The sequence below is a fragment of the Corticium candelabrum genome, chromosome 15 (assembly GCF_963422355.1).
Source record: "Corticium candelabrum chromosome 15, ooCorCand1.1, whole genome shotgun sequence".
NCBI lineage: Eukaryota > Metazoa > Porifera > Homoscleromorpha > Homosclerophorida > Plakinidae > Corticium > Corticium candelabrum.
The window spans coordinates 2,381,539-2,405,711 of record NC_085099.1 but is presented as its reverse complement, the minus strand read 5'-3'; the positions used below and the strand labels follow the sequence as shown (position 1 = coordinate 2,405,711).

General features: G+C 39.8%; 7 protein-coding genes across 7 annotated transcripts in view; 5 read left to right on the top strand and 2 right to left on the bottom strand.

Annotated features, from left to right (window-relative positions):
* LOC134190864 (uncharacterized) overlaps nucleotides 1–2,436 on the bottom strand; it is a 2,910-nt gene extending 474 nt beyond the window's left edge. The window contains exon 1 of the mRNA XM_062659398.1: nucleotides 1–2,436. This exon is cut by the window's left edge and continues 474 nt beyond it. Within this exon, the coding sequence (XP_062515382.1) occupies nucleotides 1–2,436 (2,436 nt within the window).
* A 695-nt stretch (nucleotides 2,437–3,131) lies between these two features.
* On the bottom strand, nucleotides 3,132–4,442 carry LOC134191179 (tropomyosin-like). The gene is made up of 3 exons (XM_062659762.1): nucleotides 4,300–4,442; nucleotides 4,096–4,233; nucleotides 3,132–3,395 (listed from the first exon to the last, which is right to left on the bottom strand). Exons 1-3 carry the CDS (start codon nucleotides 4,318–4,320, stop codon nucleotides 3,297–3,299), a joined length of 258 nt encoding a protein of 85 aa, XP_062515746.1. The 5' UTR covers nucleotides 4,321–4,442; the 3' UTR covers nucleotides 3,132–3,296.
* A 73-nt stretch (nucleotides 4,443–4,515) lies between these two features.
* On the top strand, nucleotides 4,516–5,377 carry LOC134191178 (ankyrin repeat domain-containing protein 2-like). The gene is made up of 2 exons (XM_062659761.1): nucleotides 4,516–4,999; nucleotides 5,167–5,377. The coding sequence occupies exons 1-2, from the start codon at nucleotides 4,516–4,518 to the stop codon at nucleotides 5,283–5,285; spliced, it is 603 nt and encodes a 200-aa protein (XP_062515745.1). The 3' UTR covers nucleotides 5,286–5,377.
* Nucleotides 5,378–5,896: 519 nt separating this feature from the next.
* Nucleotides 5,897–10,210, top strand: LOC134191110 (cilia- and flagella-associated protein 77-like). Its single transcript, XM_062659677.1, has 6 exons — nucleotides 5,897–5,992; nucleotides 6,055–6,154; nucleotides 7,075–7,303; nucleotides 8,596–8,698; nucleotides 8,755–8,856; nucleotides 9,604–10,210. The coding sequence occupies exons 1-6, from the start codon at nucleotides 5,954–5,956 to the stop codon at nucleotides 9,730–9,732; spliced, it is 702 nt and encodes a 233-aa protein (XP_062515661.1). The 5' UTR covers nucleotides 5,897–5,953; the 3' UTR covers nucleotides 9,733–10,210.
* A 2,904-nt stretch (nucleotides 10,211–13,114) lies between these two features.
* LOC134190977 (ankyrin repeat and SOCS box protein 2-like) lies at nucleotides 13,115–14,082 on the top strand. The gene is made up of 4 exons (XM_062659534.1): nucleotides 13,115–13,197; nucleotides 13,349–13,452; nucleotides 13,524–13,616; nucleotides 13,951–14,082. Exons 2-4 carry the CDS (start codon nucleotides 13,351–13,353, stop codon nucleotides 14,080–14,082), a joined length of 327 nt encoding a protein of 108 aa, XP_062515518.1. The 5' UTR covers nucleotides 13,115–13,197; nucleotides 13,349–13,350.
* Nucleotides 14,083–14,205: 123 nt separating this feature from the next.
* Nucleotides 14,206–18,332, top strand: LOC134190976 (uncharacterized). The gene is made up of 6 exons (XM_062659533.1): nucleotides 14,206–14,468; nucleotides 14,529–14,611; nucleotides 15,130–15,191; nucleotides 15,273–15,422; nucleotides 16,979–17,018; nucleotides 17,871–18,332. Exons 1-6 carry the CDS (start codon nucleotides 14,281–14,283, stop codon nucleotides 18,161–18,163), a joined length of 816 nt encoding a protein of 271 aa, XP_062515517.1. The 5' UTR covers nucleotides 14,206–14,280; the 3' UTR covers nucleotides 18,164–18,332.
* Nucleotides 18,333–18,701: 369 nt separating this feature from the next.
* LOC134191432 (cilia- and flagella-associated protein 77-like) lies at nucleotides 18,702–22,514 on the top strand. Its single transcript, XM_062660051.1, is given in 6 exon segments — nucleotides 18,702–18,866; nucleotides 18,934–19,097; nucleotides 19,331–19,433; nucleotides 19,490–19,547; nucleotides 19,550–19,590; nucleotides 22,234–22,514. Coding segments are annotated over 5 exon segments (342 nt in total). The 5' UTR covers nucleotides 18,702–18,866; nucleotides 18,934–19,086; the 3' UTR covers nucleotides 22,363–22,514.
* The last annotated feature ends 1,659 nt before the right edge of the window (nucleotides 22,515–24,173 follow it).

Here is a 24,173-nt window from a genome sequence, read left to right as displayed (position 1 = left end):
TCTGTTGCGAGGCTCCTTTCGGTGATGTATACCAAGATCGAGAAGGCAGTCGGACCAGCTTGCGACAAGGCTGTTGTGTTGCCAGTTGGGACCGCCGCCAGACTTGCAAGTAAGTAGGTGGAAACCTTCAGCGTCGAGTTTTGATCCACATTCGCAATTTGCAACCCATTCTCCAAATGGCAAGGGTATCCCCAACCTCATGCAAGACGCCAAATTAAATTCCGGAGACGATAGCGCGAACTTGCGAGAGGAGGGTATAGAGTCGAGCCAAGCTCCCGCGTAGGGGCCTTGAAGAGATTGTAATCGTGCTGAATCTTTGTCAGAGACGACTGACGCTAAAAGGGCTGTGGTGTCTTTTTGAGCAATAGCATTGGATAGTCTGTGTTGCAATTTTCTTGCATCTGCTAAAAGAAGCTCATGGCGGGCGTACGAAACTGGTTTCGGATCTTCATCAGATAGCAACAGTGGCGGAATCATAGCGGCTGCCTCATCTAGGTCATGGACAATTTGGCCATCAGATTCAGATGGATCTGACAGAGACGACAGCAGGGAACCTGAACCTGGAAACCTGTCTAGAAGTGATTGGCAAGTGTGTGCCCAACCAGCAAGAAAGGCGGCAGGCGAAACTCTCTCCAGAGGCGAAACACCAAAGCCACCTTTCTTAACAGGAAGCGATATCTGATTCCAAAGCGCGGGTGACAGATCCTCTGTACCAAGAATGTTCCTGAACGTTTGACAACTAGTTCGGTCGTGCTTCTGAGCTGCAGGTATCAAAAGAGAAACAGGAACTGTCCTGGCTAAGTGGTTAAGACGTGTGGAGTGGCAATGACGTAAAAGCAGAACTGAGCTCTGACTATCATCAAGGTTGCATATCCGAGAACAAAAGTCTTCTCCAGACTCTGCAGCAGATAGGCAGAAAGAACGGACAAAACTTGTGGTGCCTACTGGAGATCCCAAGACAACAGAACCAGATGTTGATGTAGGAATAGGAGATGGATTACTATCACCCTGAAGAGACAGCAACTCACATTTTGATTGATTGATCTTTAGATTGAGCGGTAAGAATGACTCTTCTAGAGAAGCAAAGACTTGAAGTGCCATGTTGTTTTGACCCACAATGAAAACATCATCTAGGTAGGCAAGCAAAACAACCTCCGGAAATTTAGCTTGCAGAGCAACAAGTGTGGAGTGAATTGATGTAGCAAACAAAACAGGACCTAACGGGTCCCCCTGATGCACCCCCTGTTCCGAAGAGAGAATGACTGATTCTGAACCCTTTTGGAAGATGAGAGGGCTCGAGACTCCATACATCTGATTGACATGGGGCAAGAGTTCCGGAAAGTTGGAACTGACACTAGACAGAAGACATTGTCGGTCGACACTGTTGAACGCATTTGAGATGTCCGACTTAATCATAACCCAAGAAGGGTTGGCTTCCAAAAGAAGCTGAATGTGATGGATAACGAGCTCTGAACCAGAAGGAGTAGCAACTCCATGTTGAACAGGGTTGAAATATGATGAAAACGTGTCCTTGCAATCGACACAAACAGCTTTAGCAGTCAAACGCCTCAAACACTCTCCAATAGCAATGGGACGAACATCACCATTGCTCTTAGGGATGGCAATAAGACGAGAAGCAGACACTAAAGAGATAATGTCAGTGGGAATCTTACCCTTAGCAATGGTAGAACAGATTGCAAAAAGACCGACTCTGGTTACACTGTTGTCACACAAGTCTCGTAAATGTTCAAAACGCCAACCAGAGGGTCCTGACCCAGAGCCTTTGGGGCATCTGTGGACAGCCTTGAGAAAAGCAACCAAAGAGAGGTGAAGCCCGTTGGCAGATTGAGACTTGAGACCGTCAACTTGAACATTTGAATGATGACTTGGATGTTTGCTTTTCAGCTTCAAGATCGTTTCCTCTGAGGCTGGAGCTAAACCATTGCTGATGATGACCTTGGCTGCCTTCGAAATTTCACCACAGCGAATGAGCCTCAGGGCAGCATTCTTTTTCTGCTCTTGTGCAAGACGACTAGGTTTCGAAACTGCTGAAGGTTTTTCTAGTTGAATCAACTCTTCCCACTGAAAATTTAAAAATTTCTGTTGCAACTGCATGGCCTTCTTGATGCCAGACTGTTTTTCTCCGCGGCCAGGTTGTAGAAGCATTCTTGGAATTAGGAAGAGTAGCTTCCATGCAGCAGAATCGTTTGGATTTGACTCAAGCTTACGAAGTGGAATAGCGCAACAGTCTTGAAAAGTTGACTTGAGACAAGATGCAATTTGTTGGACGGACCGAGGAATTGGTGCAGACAAAATAGACTCAGTAGACAGAGAACCTACAAATGCCCAGGCTACTTCTTCCCGCGAAGCAGACAAAGTGCGCTTCGGACAACCAAGGCCAGCTCTTTCACGATCTGCAGACATGAGATCAGACATAGACTGCTGAAGAGATGTTGGGGGTCCGAGGTTCTTCTTGCAATGCCCGGATGGACGGACGGACGGACAGACAGACAGATATACAGATGGATGGATGGACAGGCAGGCAGGTAGACAGAGAGACAAACTAGCACACAGACACACACACACACACACCACACACACACACACACACACACACCACACACACACACACACACACACCACACACACACACACCACACACACACACCACACACACACACACACACACACACACACACACACACACACACACACACACACACACACCACACACACACACACACACACCACACACACACACACACACACCACACACACACACACACACACCACACACACACACACCACACACACACACCACACACACACACACACACACACACACACACACACACACACACACACACACACACACCACACACACACACACCACACACACACACACCACACACACACACACACACACACACACACACACACACACACCACACACACACACACCACACACACACACCACACACACACACACACACACACACACACACACACACACACACACACACACACACACACACACACCACACACACACACACACACACACACACCACACAGCCAGCCAGACAAGCTGGTACTGTATAGTTACTAACACATGTGGCCGTCACTCACTCAGTACAGCTCTTTACCTTTCACTATGTTCAACATCAGAAATCTTATCTAAATTATGAAGTGAAAACTCAGTGAACCATTCATAAAGTTACCATACAAATGAAGTCTATCCCAACTACAATATGACTACACACTACTGAAAGTAACAGGATCAGTTGATATCAAATTTTCAGATTTCTCCCAACTCGTTGACCAAAGCATCATACGACTCCTTCATGTCTACGTACTTCTTGTGCTCTAATTCAATTTCGTTCTCCAGCATGTTGATCTGAACACAACACATGCAGTTACTACATGAGAACAAAGTCACAGTGTAGTAGTAGTTATGAGGATTATAGGTAATAATGACAATCATATTATAAAATGTTAATTGATATAAATATTAATTTAATATTATTATAAACAATAAATACAATTATTAATCAATCTAATATTAATATTAATAAGTCATACAAATTTTCTTAAATATGTTAGTCAACTCTTTGTTATGCTATAGTACATTAATTAATCAGTTTTACTCAGCATTAGATTATTTATTTATTACTTATTGTTTATTTATTTATTTTTTATTCCTTTATGCAGAATAATTACACGTCATTACAATCATATTATAAATGTTAATTGATATAAATAAATAAGTATTAATTTGATATTATTGTAAACAATAAATACAATTAATCAATCTAATATTAATATTAATAAGTTATACAATTTTTTAAATATTTTAGTCGACTTTGTTATGCTATAGTACATTAATTAATCAGTTTTACTCACACACTAAATTTATTTATTTATTACTTATCATTGGTTTATCTATTTTATTCATTTATGCAGAATAATTACGTCATTACTACAAGACAATCCCGTATGTCAGATTCCCGGATGTCATAGGCGTGTCTACCATCTCCAATTTCAACTAGCTAGTTGTTGCTTCCTGCAAACCGTCAACAAAGGTTATTGTGCGACACCTTGCTGTTAAGACTAGCGATCGTTCTCTCTTGCTCATCAATCTTGTCATTCGCCTCTTCGAGTCGCCTCTCTCCTTCAGCCGCCCTCGCCTGCGCCTCCTCGACTTCAGTCCGTAACATCGTTACTTTCCTTCGGATCTAGACAGAAGAGAAAGACAAGACAAGTGCACAAAACCGCAATAACTAAACAAGATGGCAGCCAACTTGCTCCATTTGCTGAGACATTTTGCTTGTAGTGACAAGACGAGACGCTCAGAGTGATATATGTAAAGCAGAACCTCCCACTAAGTGTCAAGTGTACACAAGAGATGCGAGAATGAAGCGATCAGTATGAAATGAAAGAATGAGTATATCCGGGTGTGGCACTTTAGCATGTTAGTCACGTGATTATGTTATGTCTGCTCGTCTCCGCATGCGCGGATGAGCCCGGAAGACAAACTCGTTTTCGCTGCTTCGTGTGGGGATATTAGGCGGATAGTTGAGCTATATAATAGTGGTGTTAGCGTTAACAGTTGTTTCTCAACTACCGGAAGCACGGCTTTAAGTCGTGCTGCTCGTCACGGGCATCTTGATGTCTGTCGCGTGTTGGTCCAACTTGGAGCTCAAGTGTATGACTCATTATCAAGAAATGCGTCCTCATTACATAGTGCAAGCGGTGGAGGACATGAAGAGATTGTTTCGTATTTACTCTCTGTTGGAGCACGAGTCAACAGCATGAAATCTGAGAACGATGAGACTGCTGGTCACGTGGCTGCGAGATGGGGAAGGCGTGGTGTGCTGGAGATATTGTGGAAGAATGGAGCCGATTTTAGATTGAAGAGTATCAAGGGAAGGAACGTAGTGGAGGAGGCATTGCACTGGGGAGAAGATGAGACGGCTGACTGGGCAAGACGGAAGACAGAAAGTTAGTCTGAAATTTAATAATAAATTAATTAATAATCAATAAATAAAAAATAAATAATAAATAAATAAATAAATAAATAATTATTAATTAATTATTAATAAATAGTTAATTATGATTTAATTGTAATGCAAGCTTGTATGTTTATTGTTAGTTTTATTTGCTTGTAGATTCGCGATCTCTGCAGTTGTGCTGCAAGTTGGCAATTATTCACTTTTGTGGTCGGACAAACATACTGCATTTGCCATTACCACAACGATTGAAGGATTATTTGAAACAAACTGCATAGCTACATCTCGCAATGTAACTCAACTTTGTAGCAAAGTGTTACACACTAATTATTAAATTATTTTAATTTGGAAATAAAATTTTTATATTGATATGTGGAGCCATTGGAGAGATATCGTGTTTACAGATACACACACACACACACACACACACACACACACACACACACACACACAAACACACACACACACACACACACACACACACACACACACACACACACACACACACACATACAGACAGACAGACAGACAGACACATGGACACAGACAAATGTTTTGAAAACATTACAGCCTTGCTGTGCGATGCTTCTTGGGTTGTAATTAATTAATGGAAGCAGCTGGATATACATTAAATCTACTTTAAAAATAAATCAGTTTAATATCAACAATAAAATTTGCTAACATATTTTTACATCTTGCCTACCAAAGATTTTCATTATTTCTAAACATAATGAAAACAATTATATTTATTATTTTTTTAAAAATTAGGTTTATTTAATTAATGAAAGCAAACTGTTTATTGAACGCAAAACTGCTGTCGTAAGTTGTCACGTCACGTAGACATTAAGTCACGTGATAAACGAACCTTGTGGTCAGCTTCCCGGATAATTTGTGTTGCTACGGCGTTGCCAGCGCAAACGAACTCACAGAAACAAGCCGAAACATCATGAACAGAAAGAGATCGGGCAATCCGCTGCTAGCAAAGGCAAGTACGACACATCATTTTCAATTCAAATGTCTCGTCGAGCGTTGCGACTTCGTGCGCAGCCAGAACTTGGCAAAGTGACGACGCGCTTCTTCACGCTTCCATCCGATGACTTCACCTACGGCCGTAGAAGCGTCGGTAAAGACGGAGGGACAGCAGAAGGCAAGGAATTTTATTGTTTTGTTGTGTGTGAGAGGAAATGTCGTGCTAGAGTTTGAGTTTAGTGACTTGACTCAACATGTGCGTGGGTGAGGCGTGATGAAACCTTGTGGTGTGGCACATAGACTTTGATAGGCATGACCAGAAAGATTTGTTTGTGTGTAGTCGATGTGACAAACACACACGGAAAGAACCCTGTCTAATAGAGTTTATAGTTATGTATTTATATCAATTAGTTTTAGATAGTAGGTTAAATTATTTTATTTTATTTTTGATGATTTATTGATATTAATTATTATTTATTAAATTTATTAAATTATTAAATTTAACTTTTGATGATTTATTAATATTAATTATTATTTATTAAATTATTTAATTTAATTTTTGATGATTTATTAATATTAATTATTATTTATTAAATTATTTTATTTAATTTTTGATGATTTATTAATATTAATTATTGTTTATTAAATTTATTAAATTTATTAAATTATTTAATTTAATTTTTGATGATTTATTAATATTAATTACTATTTATTAAATTATTTAATTTAATGTTTGATGATTTATTAATATTAATTATTATTTATTAAATTTATTAAATTATTGTCTAATTTATTAATATTAATTCTTAAATTTTAATTAGTTATTAATATTGTTTATTAATTATATATACAAATACAAATAAATAATATATATAATACAATAACTAATAAATAAAATTAATACTAATAATTAATTAATTAATTATTTAACTGACGTTGGGTCATAGAGTTTATATCAACTACATCCCATACCTTTAAATATTGTTGTAAAAAATAAGTGAATATTGTTTAAATTAATTTTTTGAATTTATTGAATGTTGATATAAATTAAGTCACAAATAGTTGTGGCCACTAAAGTCACGTGGCTATTTTGCGTAGCACTGTCTTCATGGGCACAGATAGCTTACCTACAGTCGCAAGATAAGAAGGCCGCTGCACAGCGCGACTTTATTACTCTGAACAAAGTGGCTGTAAAGAATGGACTAACAACGGCACAGGAACAGTTTCAATTTAGAGCGATACACGATTTTCGTCTGCAGTCTAAACACAGCGGCAAGAGACGGACGAGGAGCGTCCCACCAAACATTACATTTGGGACTTGTACTAGGTTGGTTAGTGTACAGTGTAAATGTGCGTTGGCTAATAGTTGTTAGTTGGTTTGCTTGTTTGTCTGATGGTCCAATAGTTACGGACTAAATGTGTAAATGCTGTTTGTCTGTTTTGTGTCTGACTGTCTTGTCTGATTGTGTCTTATTTGTCGTTTAGTTTGTTTGTTTATTTGTGTATTTGTTGGTCTTTCTGCTTGTTGGCTTGCTTGTCTGTTTGTTTGCATGTTTGCTTGTCTGTCTGTCTGTCTGTCTGTCTGTCTGTCTGTCTGTCTGTCTGTCTGTCTGTCTGTCTGTCTGTCAATGGTAGTATAATTTCAAACATCGAAACTATTACAGGCTAGAGGAGCTAGTACAGCCACGTCTAAAGTAAAATATTTGAAAGTTTTGTTCTCTGCATAAACTACACTTGAAAAAACATATATGATATATGGACCGTATTGGTCCACGTTTCTTCTCTATTATTACAGATAACACTTCTTATTTGCCACTTCTCAGCACACCCTCTACCTTGCGATAGATAACTTTCGCATTGCATTTTTGCAACTGAACTGAAATGCGTTGTCTCCACTGCAGCAAAAACTCCGCCCTGTTCAGTCTTCCCAAGTCGTCTGTAGATCTGAGGGACAATTGTTGTAGATAACATTCTGATTCCTTGCTCCATCTTCCAAAATGCTCCAGGACTAAGTCTGTCTGTCTGTCTGTCTGTCTGTTTGTTTGTTTGTCTGATCTGTCTGTCTGTCTGTTTGTCTGTCTGTCTATATGTCTGTCTGTCTATATGTCTCTTTGTCTGTCTCTTTGTTTGTTTGTCTGTTTGTCTGTCTGTTCTGTCTGTCTGTCTCTCTGTCTGTCTGTCTGTCTGTCTGTCTGTCTGTCTGTCTGTCTGTCTGTCTGTCTGTCTGTCTGTCTGTCTGTCTGCCTGGCTACATGCCTGCCTTGAAATAGTTGAACTTGTAACTTGTTTATAAAGCACTTTCTTTTAATTATTGAAAAATTATGTATTCTAGTGTGTAGAGATGCTGTATCCTAATAAAATAACCTGCCTGCCTGCCTGCCTGCCTGCCTGCCTGACAATGTCTAGTTTCTTGACGGTCAGCAACGCATTTGAAGTGCCTCAACTATTACCATATTCTTTGACATACACCTGACTGCATGTGACAGCCCCTTTACCACTTGATCTCCACTTTATGTCAATACACATATACCTCACTGTGTGTTTAGTTTTGTCGTCACTTGATGTATTACATTGCATTACATAGATGCATGATAATAAGCTTGTTTGATTGATTTCCAGACCTTCAACTCCAATAAGCAGTCTACTTGAAAATCGATATCAAACCGAATGGCTGGAAAATCGACGAAGGGCGGAGTTAGCTCAACTGGATGAAGCTAAGAAGGTAGCATCTTGATGTCACTAATGTGAGTTTTGTTGCATTGTTTGTATTGTTTGTAGTCGATTGCTAGCAAACGATATGAAACTCGAGCATCTCTTCTCAGAAAACACTCACAACCAGTCGAGCCTCCACCGCCATGGCATCTTCCTAAATTTTCAAGGGTTTAGTGATTTTTATAAATTTAATTTTTATATATTGTAATATTATAATTATTTTAATTAATATTGATGTATTAGTACTTTACTATTATTATTGCCAGATATGTTGATAAATATTTATTGTTGAGAAATATTGCTATTGTTGTTATCAACAACAATTTCCGTAAGGATGTCCTAATATTACAATATAATTATTAAAATTATAAAGTTGTGCAATTAATTTTATAATAATTATTACATAAATTTGACAATTAATTTTATAATTATTTTAATTAATATTGATTTATTAGTACTCTACTATTATTATTGCAAGATATGTTGATAAATATTTATTGTTGAGAAATATTGCTATTATTGTTATCAACAACAATTTCTGTAAGGATGTCTTAATTAATTATTAAATTTAAATAATACTTATTGTAAATTAATTGCACAATTTAAAAATAATAAATAATTAATAAATTAGTTAATTATAATTTTTAATAAATTAGTTAATTAATTATTTTTAATAATTTTTAAATAATAAATAATTAATAAATTAGTTAATAATTATTTTTTAAAATAAATTAGTTAATTAATTATTTTTAATAATTTTTAAATAATAAATAATTAATAAATTAGTTAATTAATTATTTTAAGCAAAATTTGTTAGAAACTGTAGTTAATATTGTAAAGACACAATTATTGTAACTTAATTAACAATAAGGCCTAAATGCATGTGCACATTTTGTACTTTCATTGTGTGTTTAGGTTCCTGGTCGTTTGGTGTCGTTTCGCTCACCACAAGCCAGGGAGACTGCCATGAAGTATCACGCATTCGATGGCACATCAAGAAAGGGAATGTTTGGACAAGGCATTTATACTGCAGCTACTACGTAATTAGCTTGACTATACTGTAGTATTAAATGTTGTTCCTATGTTGTATGTAGTGCGACTGTGGACGTACAGATCGTGTAGCTAGTCGAGATCATATGGACAGTAGATTTGCTTTTGGGCCTCGTATTCTGTATTTACACATTGCATGGCGCTGAACGGGTTTTCATTATAGTTTGAACACATCAGGGATCATGTAGCAATTTGTTGGTAGATGTAGTCGGCTTTCTATAGAGAGACTTTTGATCAGTCTAAATACATTGTACTGTAGATGAGTTCTAAGAATTTTACATATTCCATTCTAAGTGTTCATTGCAGTTTCTCACATGGATAGGTATGTATGTATATGTAGGCCTGTGGTGTATCTAAATAATATTATTGCTTTTATATTTTGTTTATTGTTTACTTGTTTGTTTGTTTTTCATATTTACTCAAGAAAAACAATTCACAGAAAGTCTAATCTACCATCTAGTCGTGTGCACGTGGTCAGACCTTCCACTTTGGAGAAGGGTCTTTACATTCAAATAATACTGTAGTACAGTATACACATGTACCTACTAATACTGGCGCACGTCTAACGTATCAGAACGAGTCACGTGTCAATTTATTCTTGCTAGTAAAAATGTCAAAGACAACTGGCGTCCGGGCTAATCAAATGTTGGCATAATTTGATGTAGAACTGCCTTTGGTTTGGAAAGGAATGACTGCTGTAACGGAAGGAAACGTGTAAGAATGGATTGAGTTGAGTTATTAAATCAGCTAGTGTGGTGTCTGTGTGTGTGTGTGTGTGTGTGTGTGTGTGTGTGTGTGTGTTGTGTGTGTGTGTGTGTGTGTGTGTGTGTGTGTGTGTGTGTGTGTGTGTGTGTGTGTGGTGCTATAGCTCAATTGGTTAGAGTGCGTTTGGAGAATAAAAACATCCGGGACCTTGCAGGGTTGCAGGTTCAAGTCACAGTGATGGCGAGCTATGGCATAATTTCCTTAAGCAAGAAACTAACACACATTTGCTTCTCTCGACTCAGGAGTATAAATGAGTACCTGGTCATTGACTGGGGTTCTAAGCGGCCATCAGCTGTGACGTGACATCAGCCCTGGGGTCCTGGTGAGACTTTGGGTGCTCACACCACAGTTGGCTTCACAAGTCTGTGTTCTTGCGAGTGCCTGGCCCGGCTCCAGGAGTTTGCTAGCGCAGGCCCAGAGTTCCCTGAGTAGCGCACAGGGCCCAGCTTAACAGCTGGGGGCGTGACCCCTGAGAGGCAGCTCCTGACATTTAGGATTTTTTAGGTGTGTGTGTGTGTGTGTGTGTGTGTGTGTGTGTGTGTGTGTGTGTGTGTGTGTGTGTGTGTGTGTGTGTGTGTGTGTGTGTGTGTGTGTATGTGTGTGTGTGTGTGTGTGTGTGTGTGTGTCTATTTGTGTGTCAGTGTGCATGTTTGTCTTTCTATACATGTAATTATGTTTGTCAATCTTGTTTATCTATCTGTCTGTCTACTTGTAAGTCCATTTAGTTATCATTTTATCTGTTTGTTTATTCATCATTTTGCCCGACTGAATTCACCTGTCCATCCATCTACCTGTCTGTTTGATCACTGTCATTCTGTCTTGCTATTCGTTGATGTGCCAGTCTGTCTGATTTTACATTTCCCTGTCTCTCTATTCATCTAACTATCTGTAAATTGCCATCCATTTTCTATTTAGATTTTCAAAGGAAGTAAGAAACTCAGACTCTCTGTGATCGTTTCCATCCAACGAGCATCTGTTCGACACGGTCACGAGCCACTGGTTGATACACTGACTATAGAATCTGTAATCGCATGGCAACGTTCTGATGTCATTCCCCGTTTTGTATGCATCGATGCACACTCCGAATGCGTCCCTCCGATCGTCCTCCATTGCTGTGTGAGTCGGTAGCCTCTCAAGGACTTCGGGATTGACTGTAGGATAAGCGATGAGGTCGTCGAGAGTCAACAGGAGATCGTAATCCTCGGGTGTTAAGTCTCTGTCTTGCAGCTCTAGGAGTCTCTCGTTTATCTCACTGGCTAGATTCTTTCGATTCACGATGTGTTGTGTGGGCACGAGTTGTACGTGTTGGGCGGCACGACTGGACGACGAACAAACGACTCGCATGACTCGACTCGCATGACTCCGACATGATCTCCACGACTTTGTGCATGTGGCTGCTCTCTCTTCCTTTCTCGCTCTGGTTTTATCGGTCGAATCATCTGAATCTCTCGTCGTCTCCCTTTTTCGTCCGTTTCTCTTCTCGTTTCTTCCTATCAAGAGCTTGTCGTGCATCATCGATGTCTCACTTTCTGTTTCTATTTTACTTTCTTCATCCGTTGTGTGCAAACTCCTCACACATTCTTCACTGTCTGTATGATTGTTGGTCTCCCTAGAGATGTTGGTAATGGCTACATCATTGCTCGTCACCTCACCAATTAACAAATATTTTCTGTGAGCCAATCGTTGCTGGAATGTGGCAAAGGAACGTTTATGGAAGTGATGGTTGCATCCAAGTGGTAGTGGACTGGACATCGACATGTCAATGAGTTGCAGTGAGAAATGCAGTCGGTCTGTCCACGTGCTGACGGTGGTGCTAGTGTATGACGTCTTCTAGTCCAATCTCGAGATACACTGGGCGATGTAGCAAACGAGTAGGATACGCCACGCCTACATATGAGATGTAAGCACGTGATGTTAACGCGCGTTAGGCATCTGCACATTATATAGCAATATAAATATTTTTGTTTTATATTAATTAATATCAATAAAAGTAATATTTTATTTTATATTATATGTTAATTAATAAAAATTATTAATATATTATTTGTTTTATATTTTATATATTATTAATTAATAAAATAATATTTTATTGTTTATTTGCTAATTAAAAAACTTTACAAATTAATTTATTATTTTATATCTAATAGTAATTGATAAACATAATTACCGTGGTATATTAACATAATATTATATTTTGTATAATGACTAATATAATATATTAACAAGCAATTTTATTACGTATTTAAAATTATAAAAATATTGATTAAAATATTTAAAATTATTTGATTAAAATATTGAATTGTTTTTGTGTGGTAGTGAGGTTGTAGTGAATGATGAGTTTGTGATTATTTGTATTATAGATATGAGATGTAAACATGTGGAGTCATATTATATCTACATTAGAGTTTCTGGAATGAAAGAATCGATCTGTACAATTTTGTACATTGAAGTGAATGTAGAAATTATAGTAACAATGATATTTACTATTGCTACAGTGTACCATACTGTATGTGAATAATTTATGTTTTCTAATTTAATTCGATGCCATCTATTTGGGCACGTGTTAAACACGTGATTAGAACGAGGTCACATGTCGCACACAAACTGATTTACGCATGCGCAAACCATTGTGTTGTAAAAGTCCCTGAAAAATTTATTTGTCACTTGGTCGTTTGCGTTTGTATTGCGTCGGAGGTGAGCAGTTTGCAATAGTCATGTAGGTAGACGAATAATATAAAATAATGTATGTAGACTGGGATAGACAGTAGAGTTAGAATGTGTGAGAAAGAAAGCAGTTTGTGAGTTGTTTTGTGTGGTGGAGTGTTATTGTTTGTTTGTTGTGTAGAAATGAATGAAGAATTGAGTGAAGCGGTGAGGAGAGGTGATATTGAGTCAGTAACGCGTCTTTTGGATACTCAAATTGATATCAATGCACGTGCTAAGAATGGGGTATGTGTTGTGAGTTCTAATGTGTGTATTGGATGTTGAAATGAACTGCACGTCGTTTGATCTCAAAATAGGACACTCTTCTGATACAAGCGTGTAGGAATAAAGAGAAGGAGATTGTTGAGTTGCTGCTCACTAAATCAGCAGATGTTAATGGGACTGGCAGTGTGAGTTGATTGAGTGTGTGAAAGTGTGATGTGTTGTTGATAAGATGATAGATATCAACTAGATGTAACAATCTAATCCAACAATCAACGTTTTGGTTTGTTCTTGCTGGTCAAGAGGCAGCAGTGTTGACTTGTGACTGGCTGAAGCAGCCATTGCATGCAGAGATGAATAATCTTGTTGGTTTTTATTTGATTCAACTTGGACTGTTGGAGACTATTTTTGCAGTAGTTATTGTCTTATCAGGTTGTCTTCATTTTCTATTTTCTTTTGTCTTGCAGCATGTGTACAGTGTGATGGAGGAATAATGATAATAATACATTCTTGTGTATGCAGTGGGGATTTACAGCTTTGATTGAATCTGCAATCGTTGGATCAGAAGAGATCACTGATCTACTACTGAATGTCAAAGATATTAATGTGATGAAGGGAGATGATGTGAGTTTGAGTATTGAGAGGTTGAGTTGATATTGTGGTGTCTGTTGTGCATGTATTAAACATATTTGTGAGTGTAATGCATTGATTTTGCTATTGTTTGTGTTTGTGTGTTGATCATTCTATTGAATGTCTGATTGTGTGTGTTGAATGGAATGTCTGTTGCTTTAATATATTTTAACATAAACACTCTCTCACTATCTTATCAGTTTCTTGTTTACTCAGTTTGGAATGACAGCCATCCATTGGGCTGCAGCGTTTAATCACGTGACCATTATAGAGAGACTTTTGTCTTGTTCTGTTCCTGTTGATATCAATGCTAATGGTGGTTGTACACCATTGTGGTGGGCTGCCCTTAGTGGTCATGTGTGTTGTGTTGATGTTCTCCTAAAACATGGAGCGAGTCCCCAACATGAGAGGTGATGCATTCAATATCCTTCAGTCAATAATATTACTAACGTGATGTCATTGTGGGATAGTTGGTGGGGAAGATCACCACTGGAGATTGCCAAGCGAAATGGTGACAGTGATGTGGTTGAGATGATGGAAGAAGCCATAAGATGTAAGTGAAAGAAACAATTAATTTGTGTTTTTGTTTCTTTCTTCTTTTGATTTAATGTGATGATTTTGGTGTGAGGTTAGATTGATATTGTTGAATGATTTGCTTGTTATCTTGTCTGTGGAGCTATTGTAGTGATGTGCTGCTTTTGATCTTCTCACTTCTTTTCCTCTCAACATTTGGGTTGAGGTGATGTGTCTGCTTGTTTTATTGTGTGTGTGTGTGTGTGTGTGTGTGTGTGTGTCCCCATTTGTCAATTGAATCAGTTAATGAGTTAATAATATTTTACTGTTGTCTTCTTGTCTACATATCTGGGTGTTTATCTCTTTGCACACTCATCTGTAAATTATTGTCTGTTTGTTTGTCACATTGTGGTTGCTTGTTGTTTTAAATTTATTGTGTGTGTGTGTGTGTGTGTGTGTGTGTGCTTGCACGCGCGTGCATGTGCATGCATGCGCACCTGTGTGCGTTATCATCATGTTTATTGCACATTTTAAGTGACTCCATTTTTTCTCTTATAGTGAGATCTCATCCGTATGTGAAGGGAGATGTTGCTATCATGAGACATCAAGACCAACAGACAGTAATGTGACTTTTCATCTCTAGTTGTCTGTTTCCCAAGTTTCTAGTTGTCTGTTTCCCAAGTTGTGTTTGTGTTGCATAGATTGCTGAACTGCAGAGTGAAGTCGAGAAGAAGACAGAAGAATTAAGACAATCATCCCTGGTCCATGAGAGCGAGGTGATAAGGTTGAGGAACGAAATCCAACAGAAAGAGAAGGAAATACGACGTCTCAGAATGTCAGCAGCTGATAGAGTAGGACAAGCACACACATTGTTCACATGTACAGACGCAGGGGTGTCCCCAAGATTTGTAAGGCATGGCGGAAATTATTATAACCACGCCCACCCCAAATTTTTGGGGACAAACCCATTTCTATTTTTATGCCGGCACACCCACGAAAGCTTGGACGCAGGTTTGCTTACACTGAAAAGCCACAAACTGTTGTTATCAAATGCTCAGGCACAAAAGGAATAAAGTGGTTTATTTTCTATAGAAAGTTTCTCTCTGTCTTAGTTCACTGTGCTTGACCACATGATAGCTATATTAAGACCCCTATTTGTTACATGTCTGTTTCACATCACCGGCCGACAGGTCCGCACTTTTTCCACCATTACGCCATTATTCATGTAATGCGCATGAACAATACGACCAAACCCTCTTTCGTGTCTCATTTCTTTTGATTGCACGATGTCTACTCTTCTTATCTACTCGGTTTACTCAAGAAAGAACTTGAGAACCAGAACCAGATTGTTCAATAGTTGTTAAAGTCACTCTAGCTGTCATTCGCATGATGATGTCTAGAGCTTGTATTACCTCTTGTTGCCATGGATGCTGATCTGTTGTGTTATAATATTATTTATACGGTGCCCGTTGACTTCCAGTATCAGATGTACATGATGGATAATGGTAATGCTTCCCTGTCAGTTTGAGAGAGTCTGAGTGGTGTAAAACAGAGATGCGACAAATAAGGGCCTAAGCCCTAGAGGTCGTGGAAAATTTCCAGACCTCAAGTAGCTGAGAACCTAGTACATAGGATAGGAAGGGCCAGATATCTACAGAACTTGTTTGTTATCATCAGATACTGACCTAAATTGTGAGCAGTGCTGACAACCATTGTTAACGTTTGAGTGCTTATGTTGCAATTAAGTTAATACCATATGGCAGTCTTTGTCTTAATTGGTCTTATCTTCAAACCAAGTATCACAGGAGCTACTTGTTTTAGTTTGCTGTGTCTAGAGCACATTTGCTAGGAGAAATGAAATTTATGACGCAAGTAGAGAGGAAGAAATGTGCGTGAACAAAATAGGGGCTCCTATGACGGGTTCAGAACAGGTAAACAAAATAGTACCTGGTGAACAAAATAGGAGCAAATATGAACAAAATAGGGGCTGTACACGCCTCAAACAACTTCCCACTTTTCAAAATACAAATACATGTCCATTGTCTTCATAGCTAATCACTGCGTACTCATGCAGCAAAGCTTGGCGAGCCTGTACCTAGTGGAAGCCAAGGCATGGCGGAGTGCTGTGCCTTCTGGATGCTGGGGACAACCCTGAGACGTGTTTGTCTTTCATTCTTTTCTTATTTTTTCTGATTGAGCCGGTTGTATTTGTATTTATATAATACAATAATGTAGCTGTGTTTCTTTGTTTGTATTGTGTTAATACATACATTCAACTTACATACAATAGATCTATTACATGCAATACTTGCACGTGATGTGACGTTGAGGTCACATAACAATTTGGTTTAGCATAAAATTTCTGATTGGAATGATTGTGTACGTAGCAACAGTTTCTCTGTTGCAGGCTGGTGAAGATCAAGTCTGGTTGTTGTCGCAGCCGTCAGGTACGAAGTGTGTGTGTGTGTGTGTGTGTGTGTGTGTGTGTGTGTGTGTGTGTGTGTGTGTGTGTGTGTGTGAGTGTGTGTGTACACTTGTGCATGTGTGCGTGCGTATGTGTGTATGTTTCTTGGTTGCTAGGTTTTATTGCCAGTAGCAAGACTTTGTTGTGGTGGTAACAGCATGTAAATGTATACAAGGGTTAGGTGCAAAATATTCAGGTCAGACCTGGTGAATAATCACTCAATCACAATCTGACATCAGTACTATGAGAATGTGATGGGAGGACATGTGGTACTATAGAATATGACATACAGTATATATGCTCTCTGATGGTACTGGAAATGGCAAATTTTCCTTCCATTAATTAGCCCATTTCCTGTAGTCTGTTTTGGTCAAGGGACCATCTTATCACAGTATTCATAACATCTGTATGCAGATTGGCCTTGAAGAGCAATTTCTTTGTTTCCAATATTTTTGGTCAGTTTACTGTGTCCATACTGGTTGCTTGGCATGTTGTATGGTTTACTCCTGTCAACATTCAGTCGATAATTTCTACACAAACTCATCTCATGTAAATCAATTATGTGGGTCTTTGTGACTTTGTTTGTTTTACATCTTTATCTCTCTCTGTGTGCCTTTTATTACTAAGTCTACCATGTGTGTATATACAGACTGACACGTCGTATTGTTCTACAGTTTTTTGCTTTCTATTTCTTCATTGCTGTGTTAGTGAGGTATTAAAGTGCATGTTAAATATTTTATGTTGTCAATGAGTCTTTGTGAGCCTCCAATACAGTCCAACAGTTTCAAAAGTATAGTGAAGCAGGAATGTCTAATACAATACTCATTTGATTCAGGAGATGTGATGGGTGCTGTTGTTAATCTGGCCTGTGATCAGTGGAGTGACGTTGGACTTGAGTTGGGATACGAAATGTCTCAACTCGATTCAATGACACCGTCAATTCCTTTATCTTCAGGCAAACTGAATGCAATACTGAGAAGAAAGGCTCATGCTGTCGGTACCAGCAATGTTGTTGGTATCATCTTGTCTGCTTGCCAGCGTATTCCCTTTCCAATTTGTGCTACTACAATAAGAGATGAGGTGGTTAAACGTCAAGAGAGACTGAGAGCACAGAACGGTGGACAATAGAATAATTGACTTTGTCACTTTGTTGACTGCATGGCTGATCATATAGTTTATTGTTGATCAAGTGATGTGTTACCTATTGGTAGGAGGCACATCTTTTCTGTTTGTAATGCTACATGCTTTCTTGCTGCTTTCATATGTTAATGGCATTATTGCAATAGAATAGATTATGTTAATAGCATTACGCGAGCGCGCGCGCACACACAGACACACACACACACACACACACACACACACACACACACACACTGACACACACACACACACACACACACACACACACACACACACACACTGACACACACACATACACACACACACACACACACACACACACACACACACACACACACACACACACACACACACACTGACACACGCACACACACACACACACACACACACACACACACACACACACACACACACACACACAATTGACACTCACATTTACCGGGAATGCAAGGCTCTACAGTGCGCACGTGTCTTTGTTTACAGCGCACGTGCAGTGATCTCCTAACAACCTCAACTTTCCACCAAAATGCACCCCGGAGCGACACGACGACAACGGGAATCGGCCCTACAAACGTCGAAAACTTTCACCACAAGCCAACAACAACTACAACAATGGAGCCGACGTCTCCTCACCGACGACGAGCAATCATCTCTCTACTCGTTCTACAACGAATACCAATCAACCCGACAAGTACACACACTAGTTATTTAGATTCTCAAAGGAAGTAAGAAACTCAGACTGTCTGTGATCGACAAAGGTATGTATCCAGGCACATCCACTGCTCATATGCAGCACAGATGGGTTGACCCTAATGGCCGACTCGCATCACCTCCATCCGAGATTAAAGCTTTAGAAAGAAGAAAGTCTGAATCGGGAGGAAGAAGTGAAATGAGACTTTTATCCAACTCGGATGAAAGGAAGGTTAGTGTGTATATACAATGTCTAGTTTCTTGACGGTCAGCAACACATTTGAAGTGCCTCAACTATTACCATATTCTTTGACATACACCTGACTGTGACAGCATCTTTACTACTTGATCTCCGGCCACTTTATGTCAATACACGTACCTCACTGTTTAGTTTTTGTGGTCACTTGATGTATTACATTGCATTCAATAGATGCATGATAACAAGCTTGTTTGATTGATTTTCAGACCTTCGACTCCAATAAGCGATCTACTTGAAAATCGATATCAAACCGAATGGCTGGAAAATCGACGAAAGGCGGAGTTAGCTCAACTGGATGAAGTTAAGAAGGTAGCATCTTGATGTCACAAATGTGAGTTTTGTTGCATTGTTTGTATTGTTTGTAGTCGATTGCTAGCAAACGATATGAAACTCGAGCATCTCTTCTCAGGAAACACTCACAACCATCGAGCCTCCACCGCCATGGCATCTTCCAAAATTTTCAAAGGTTTAGTGATTTTTATAAATTTAATTTTTATATATTGTAATATTATAATTATTTTAATTAATATTGATTTATTAGTACTTTACTATTATTATTGTCAGATATGTTGATAAATATTTATTGTTGAGAAATGTTGCTATTATTGTTATCAACAACAATTTCTGTACCAAGGATCCGAGTAGATCCCAGAAGCACTGTTTTCTGTAAGTGCTGCAGGTTGTGATGACCTGGAATAATGTCCAGCCACCGTGCAATACCTGCGTGCACTGTGCCCAAAGCTCCCAAGACCACCGGAACCACCAGTGTTCGACAATGCCACATGCGGCTTATCTCTACTCGCAAGTCGCTGTACTTCGCCAACTTCTCAGCATGTTTCTTGCCAATGTTGCCATCAGCAGGACAGCTGATATCAATAAGAAGACAAATGTTTGTCTTCCTATTTCTGAGACAGATGTCTGGACGATTGGCTTTGATCTTCCTGGCAGTGGGGATGGTGGTATCCCACATCATAGTAATGTCATCCGTCTCCACAAGCCTATCAGGATGATGCCGGTACCATCTGCTCTCCACTGGAACCCCAAAATGGCGACAAACATCCCAGTGAATGATGAAGGCCACCTGATTGTGTCGATCAGTGTAGTCCGTCGGTGCCAAAGCACTACAGCCTGCCACAATGTGATCGACTGTGTCCAGGCCTACACTGCACATGCGGCAAGTAGGACTGACATCATGATGTAGAATCTTGCTCTCATAGTACCGAGTCCGAAGAGCTTGGTCTTGAGCAGCAACAACCAGTCCCTCAGTTGCAGCGGGAAGATTTGCTGCCTTTAGCCATCCGTAGGTCTCTTTCATGTCCACAGACGGTTGCTCAGTGAGACGGCGATACTGCGCGTACATAGGCTTCCCGCTCCAGGACCGCACACGAAGAGAACTGCAACACGTACGGTAATGTCTCGCATCTGTTTCAGGTGCTTGCTCGAAGCCACCTTCAACCGAGATGGATGCATTCCTGTGTAAGTTCTACGACTTGTCGTCCAAAGCAAGACTCCTCCGCAGCTGTGCAGTAAAGTGACAAGCCATGCACTTGATCGAGTGTGAAGATTTTTCAGAGTCACACTCCCGTATCATCTGCATGAAAGGATCAGAACTGTCAGCAAGGTAACAGTTCAGCCTCACAATACAAGATTGATATGTCGACTCAATCTGTTGTAACCCCCTACCCTCATCACTGCAAGGAGCGTACAGCCAGTCAACGTCTGCAGCAGGATGGTGGACACCGTGCATAGAGAGGAGCTTTCTGGTTCGTCGATTGAGCTGCTGCAGGTCCGTGCACCCCCAATGAATGACGCCAAAATCGTAAGTGAGAACCGGTAGTGCAAACCCATTGATGGCTAGAATCTTGCTCCGACCATACAACTCAGTCTTGAGAACCACCTTCACTCTGCGGAAGTACTCACGACGGAGTCTCTCCCGCATCATGCTGTGCTGAATACCGTTACTCTCATCTACACCCATGTACTTGTAGACTTGACCCGGTTCCAGACAGTTGATGGTGTCCGTTTTTCCTACCATCACTCCAGAGTTGTGTCCAGATAGCCTGCCGTTGACAAAGTGTGCAACAGCACATTTGTCCAGACCAAACTTCATCTGGATGTCATCAGAGAAGGTACGAACCGTGTACAACAACCCATCCAACTGATCAGAGTTTCTGCCATACAGCTTCAGATCATCCATGTAAAGTAGATGACTGATGAGCTGACGTTTGGCAGTCTCACCATGTCCAGTGGTCATCCGGTAGCGGTAACCGGTTCTGTTTGGCTCCTTACTCAGAGGATTGAGAGCCATACAGAAGAGAAGTGGAGAAAGTGAGTCACCTTGGAAAATACCCCTCCTGATCTGCATAAGCCTTGTCCTGATCGTATTATTCCCGCAAGAAAGCACCGTCGATGTCCTCCAACTCTTCATCACACGTGACAGGAACCCGCACAAGACTGGACTGATCTTATGCAGCTGAAGGCATTGGAGCAACCAACTGTGTGACAGCAGGTTGTAGTTACGAGTCAGATCAGTGTGAAGACACGTGATACGCTTGACCCAGAAATCATAAACCTTGTCTGGACCAGGAGACTTCCAGTTCCCCATCCTTTTGAGACACGATGTGACCTCATTGTCTGAGATAGGTAACCACTGCTGCTCATCTTTCCGGTGCGTCTCGCCATCGGTTTGACGTCTCAGCCAGAAGGCAGACTCATTGTGATGTACCTCAGTTTCTAGGATACCACCCCAATACTGCTCGATCTCAGACTCGGATGGCGGGGAAGTGACCTGGATAGTCTGCTTACCCAGCTCTTTAAAACCGTCCAGCATCTCGTTGAAACAAATCATTCTGGCGAAGTCTCTTATGATTCTTCTCCAACCTCCTGGTCCTCTTGACCTTGGACTTAAGTTCCATTTTTAATCAATTGATGGAGACCTAACAACTCTCTAGTTAATTATAATTTTTAATAAATTAGTTAATTAATTATTTTAAGTAAAATTTGTTAGAATCTGTAGTTATTATTGTAAAGACACGTAATTATTATAACTTAATTAACAATAAGGCCTAAATGCATGTGCACATTGTGTACTTTCATTGTGTGTGTTTAGGTTCCTGGTCGCTTGGTGACGTTTCGCTCACCACAAGCCAGGGAGACTGCAATGAAGTATCACGCATTCGATGGCACATCAAGAAAGGGAATGTTTGGACAAGGCATTTATACTGCAGCTACTACGTAATTAGCTTGACTATACTGTAGTATTAAATGTTGTTCCTATGTTGTATGTAGTGCGACTGTGGACGTACAGATCGTGTAGCTAGTCGAGATCATATGGACAGTAGATTTGCTTTTGGGCCTCGTATTCTGCATTTACACATTGCATGGCGCTGAACGGGTTTTTATTATAGTTTGAACACATCAGGGATCATGTAGCAATTTGTTGATAGATGTAGTCGGCTTTCTATAGAGAGACTTTTGATCAGTCTAAATACATTGTACTGTAGATGTGTTCTAAGAATTTTACATATTTCATTCTAAGTGTTCATTGCAGTTTCTCACATGGATAGGTATGTATGTACAAATAGGCCTGTGGTGTATCTAAATAATATTATTGCTTTTACATTTTGTTTATTGTTTACTTGTTTGTTTGTTTTTCATATTTACTCCAGAAAAACAATTCACTGAAAGTCTAATCTACCATCTAGTCGCGTGCACGTGGTCAGACCTTCCACTTTTGGAGAAGGGTCTTTACATTCAAATAATACTGTAGTACAGTATACACATGTACCTACTAATACTGGCGCACGTCTAACGTATCAGAACGAGTCACGTGTCAATTTATTCTTGCTAGTAAAAATGTCAAAGACAACTGGCGTCCGGGCTGATCAAATGTTGGCATAATTTGATATAGAACTGCCCTTGGTTTGGAAAGGAATGACTGCTGTAACGGAAGGAAACGTGTAAGAATGGATTGAGTTGAGTTATTAAATCAGCTAGTGTGTGTGTGTGTGTGTGTGTGTGTGTGTGTGTGTGTGTGCGTGTGTGTGTGCGTGCGTGTGTGTATTTGTGTGTCAGTGTGCATGTTTGTCTATACATGTAATTATGTTTGTCAACCTTGTTTATCGGTCTGTCTGTCTGTCTATTTGTAAGTTCATTTAGTTATCATTTTATCTGTTTGTTTATTCATCATTTTGCCTGTATTCACCTGTCCATCCATCTGCCTGTCTGTTTGATCACTGTCATTCTGTCTTGCTATTCGTTGATGTGCCAGTCTGTCTGACTTTCCATTTCCCTGTCTTTCTATTCATCTAACTATCTGTAAATTGCCATCCGATTTTCTATTTAGATTCTCAAAGGAAGTAAGAAACTCAGACTCTCTGTGATCGTGTTTCCATCCAACAGGCATCTGTTTGACACGGTCATGAGCCACTGCTTGATACACTGACTATGGAATCTGTGATCGCAGGGCAACGTTGTGATGTCATCTCCCGTATTGTATGCATCGCTCCAATCGTCCTCCATTGCTGTGTGGGTCAATAGCCTCTTGAGGACGTCAGGATTGACTGTAGGACGAGCGACGAGGTCGTCAAGAGTCAACAGGAGGTCGTAATACTCGGGTGTTAGGTCTCTGTCTTGCAGCTCTAGAAGTCTCTCGTTTATCCCACTGGCTAGATTTTCATCTCACGATGTGTTGTGGGGGCACGAGTTGTACGTGTTGGGCAGCACGACTCAACAAACAAATGACTCGAATGACTCCGACATCATCTCCACGACTCTGTGGCTGCTCTCTCTTTCTTTCTCACTCTGGTTTTATCAGTCAAATTATCCGACTCTCGTCGTCTCCCTTTTTCCTCCGTTTCTCTTCTCGTTTCTTCCTATCAAGAGCTTGTCGTGCAATTCGAGCCTCACTTTCTGTTTCTATTTTACTTCCTTCATCCGTTGTGTGCAAACTCCTCACACATTCTTCACTGTCTGTATGATTGTTGGTCTCCCTAGAGATGTTGGTAATGGCTACATCATTGCTCATCACCTCACCAATTAACAAATATT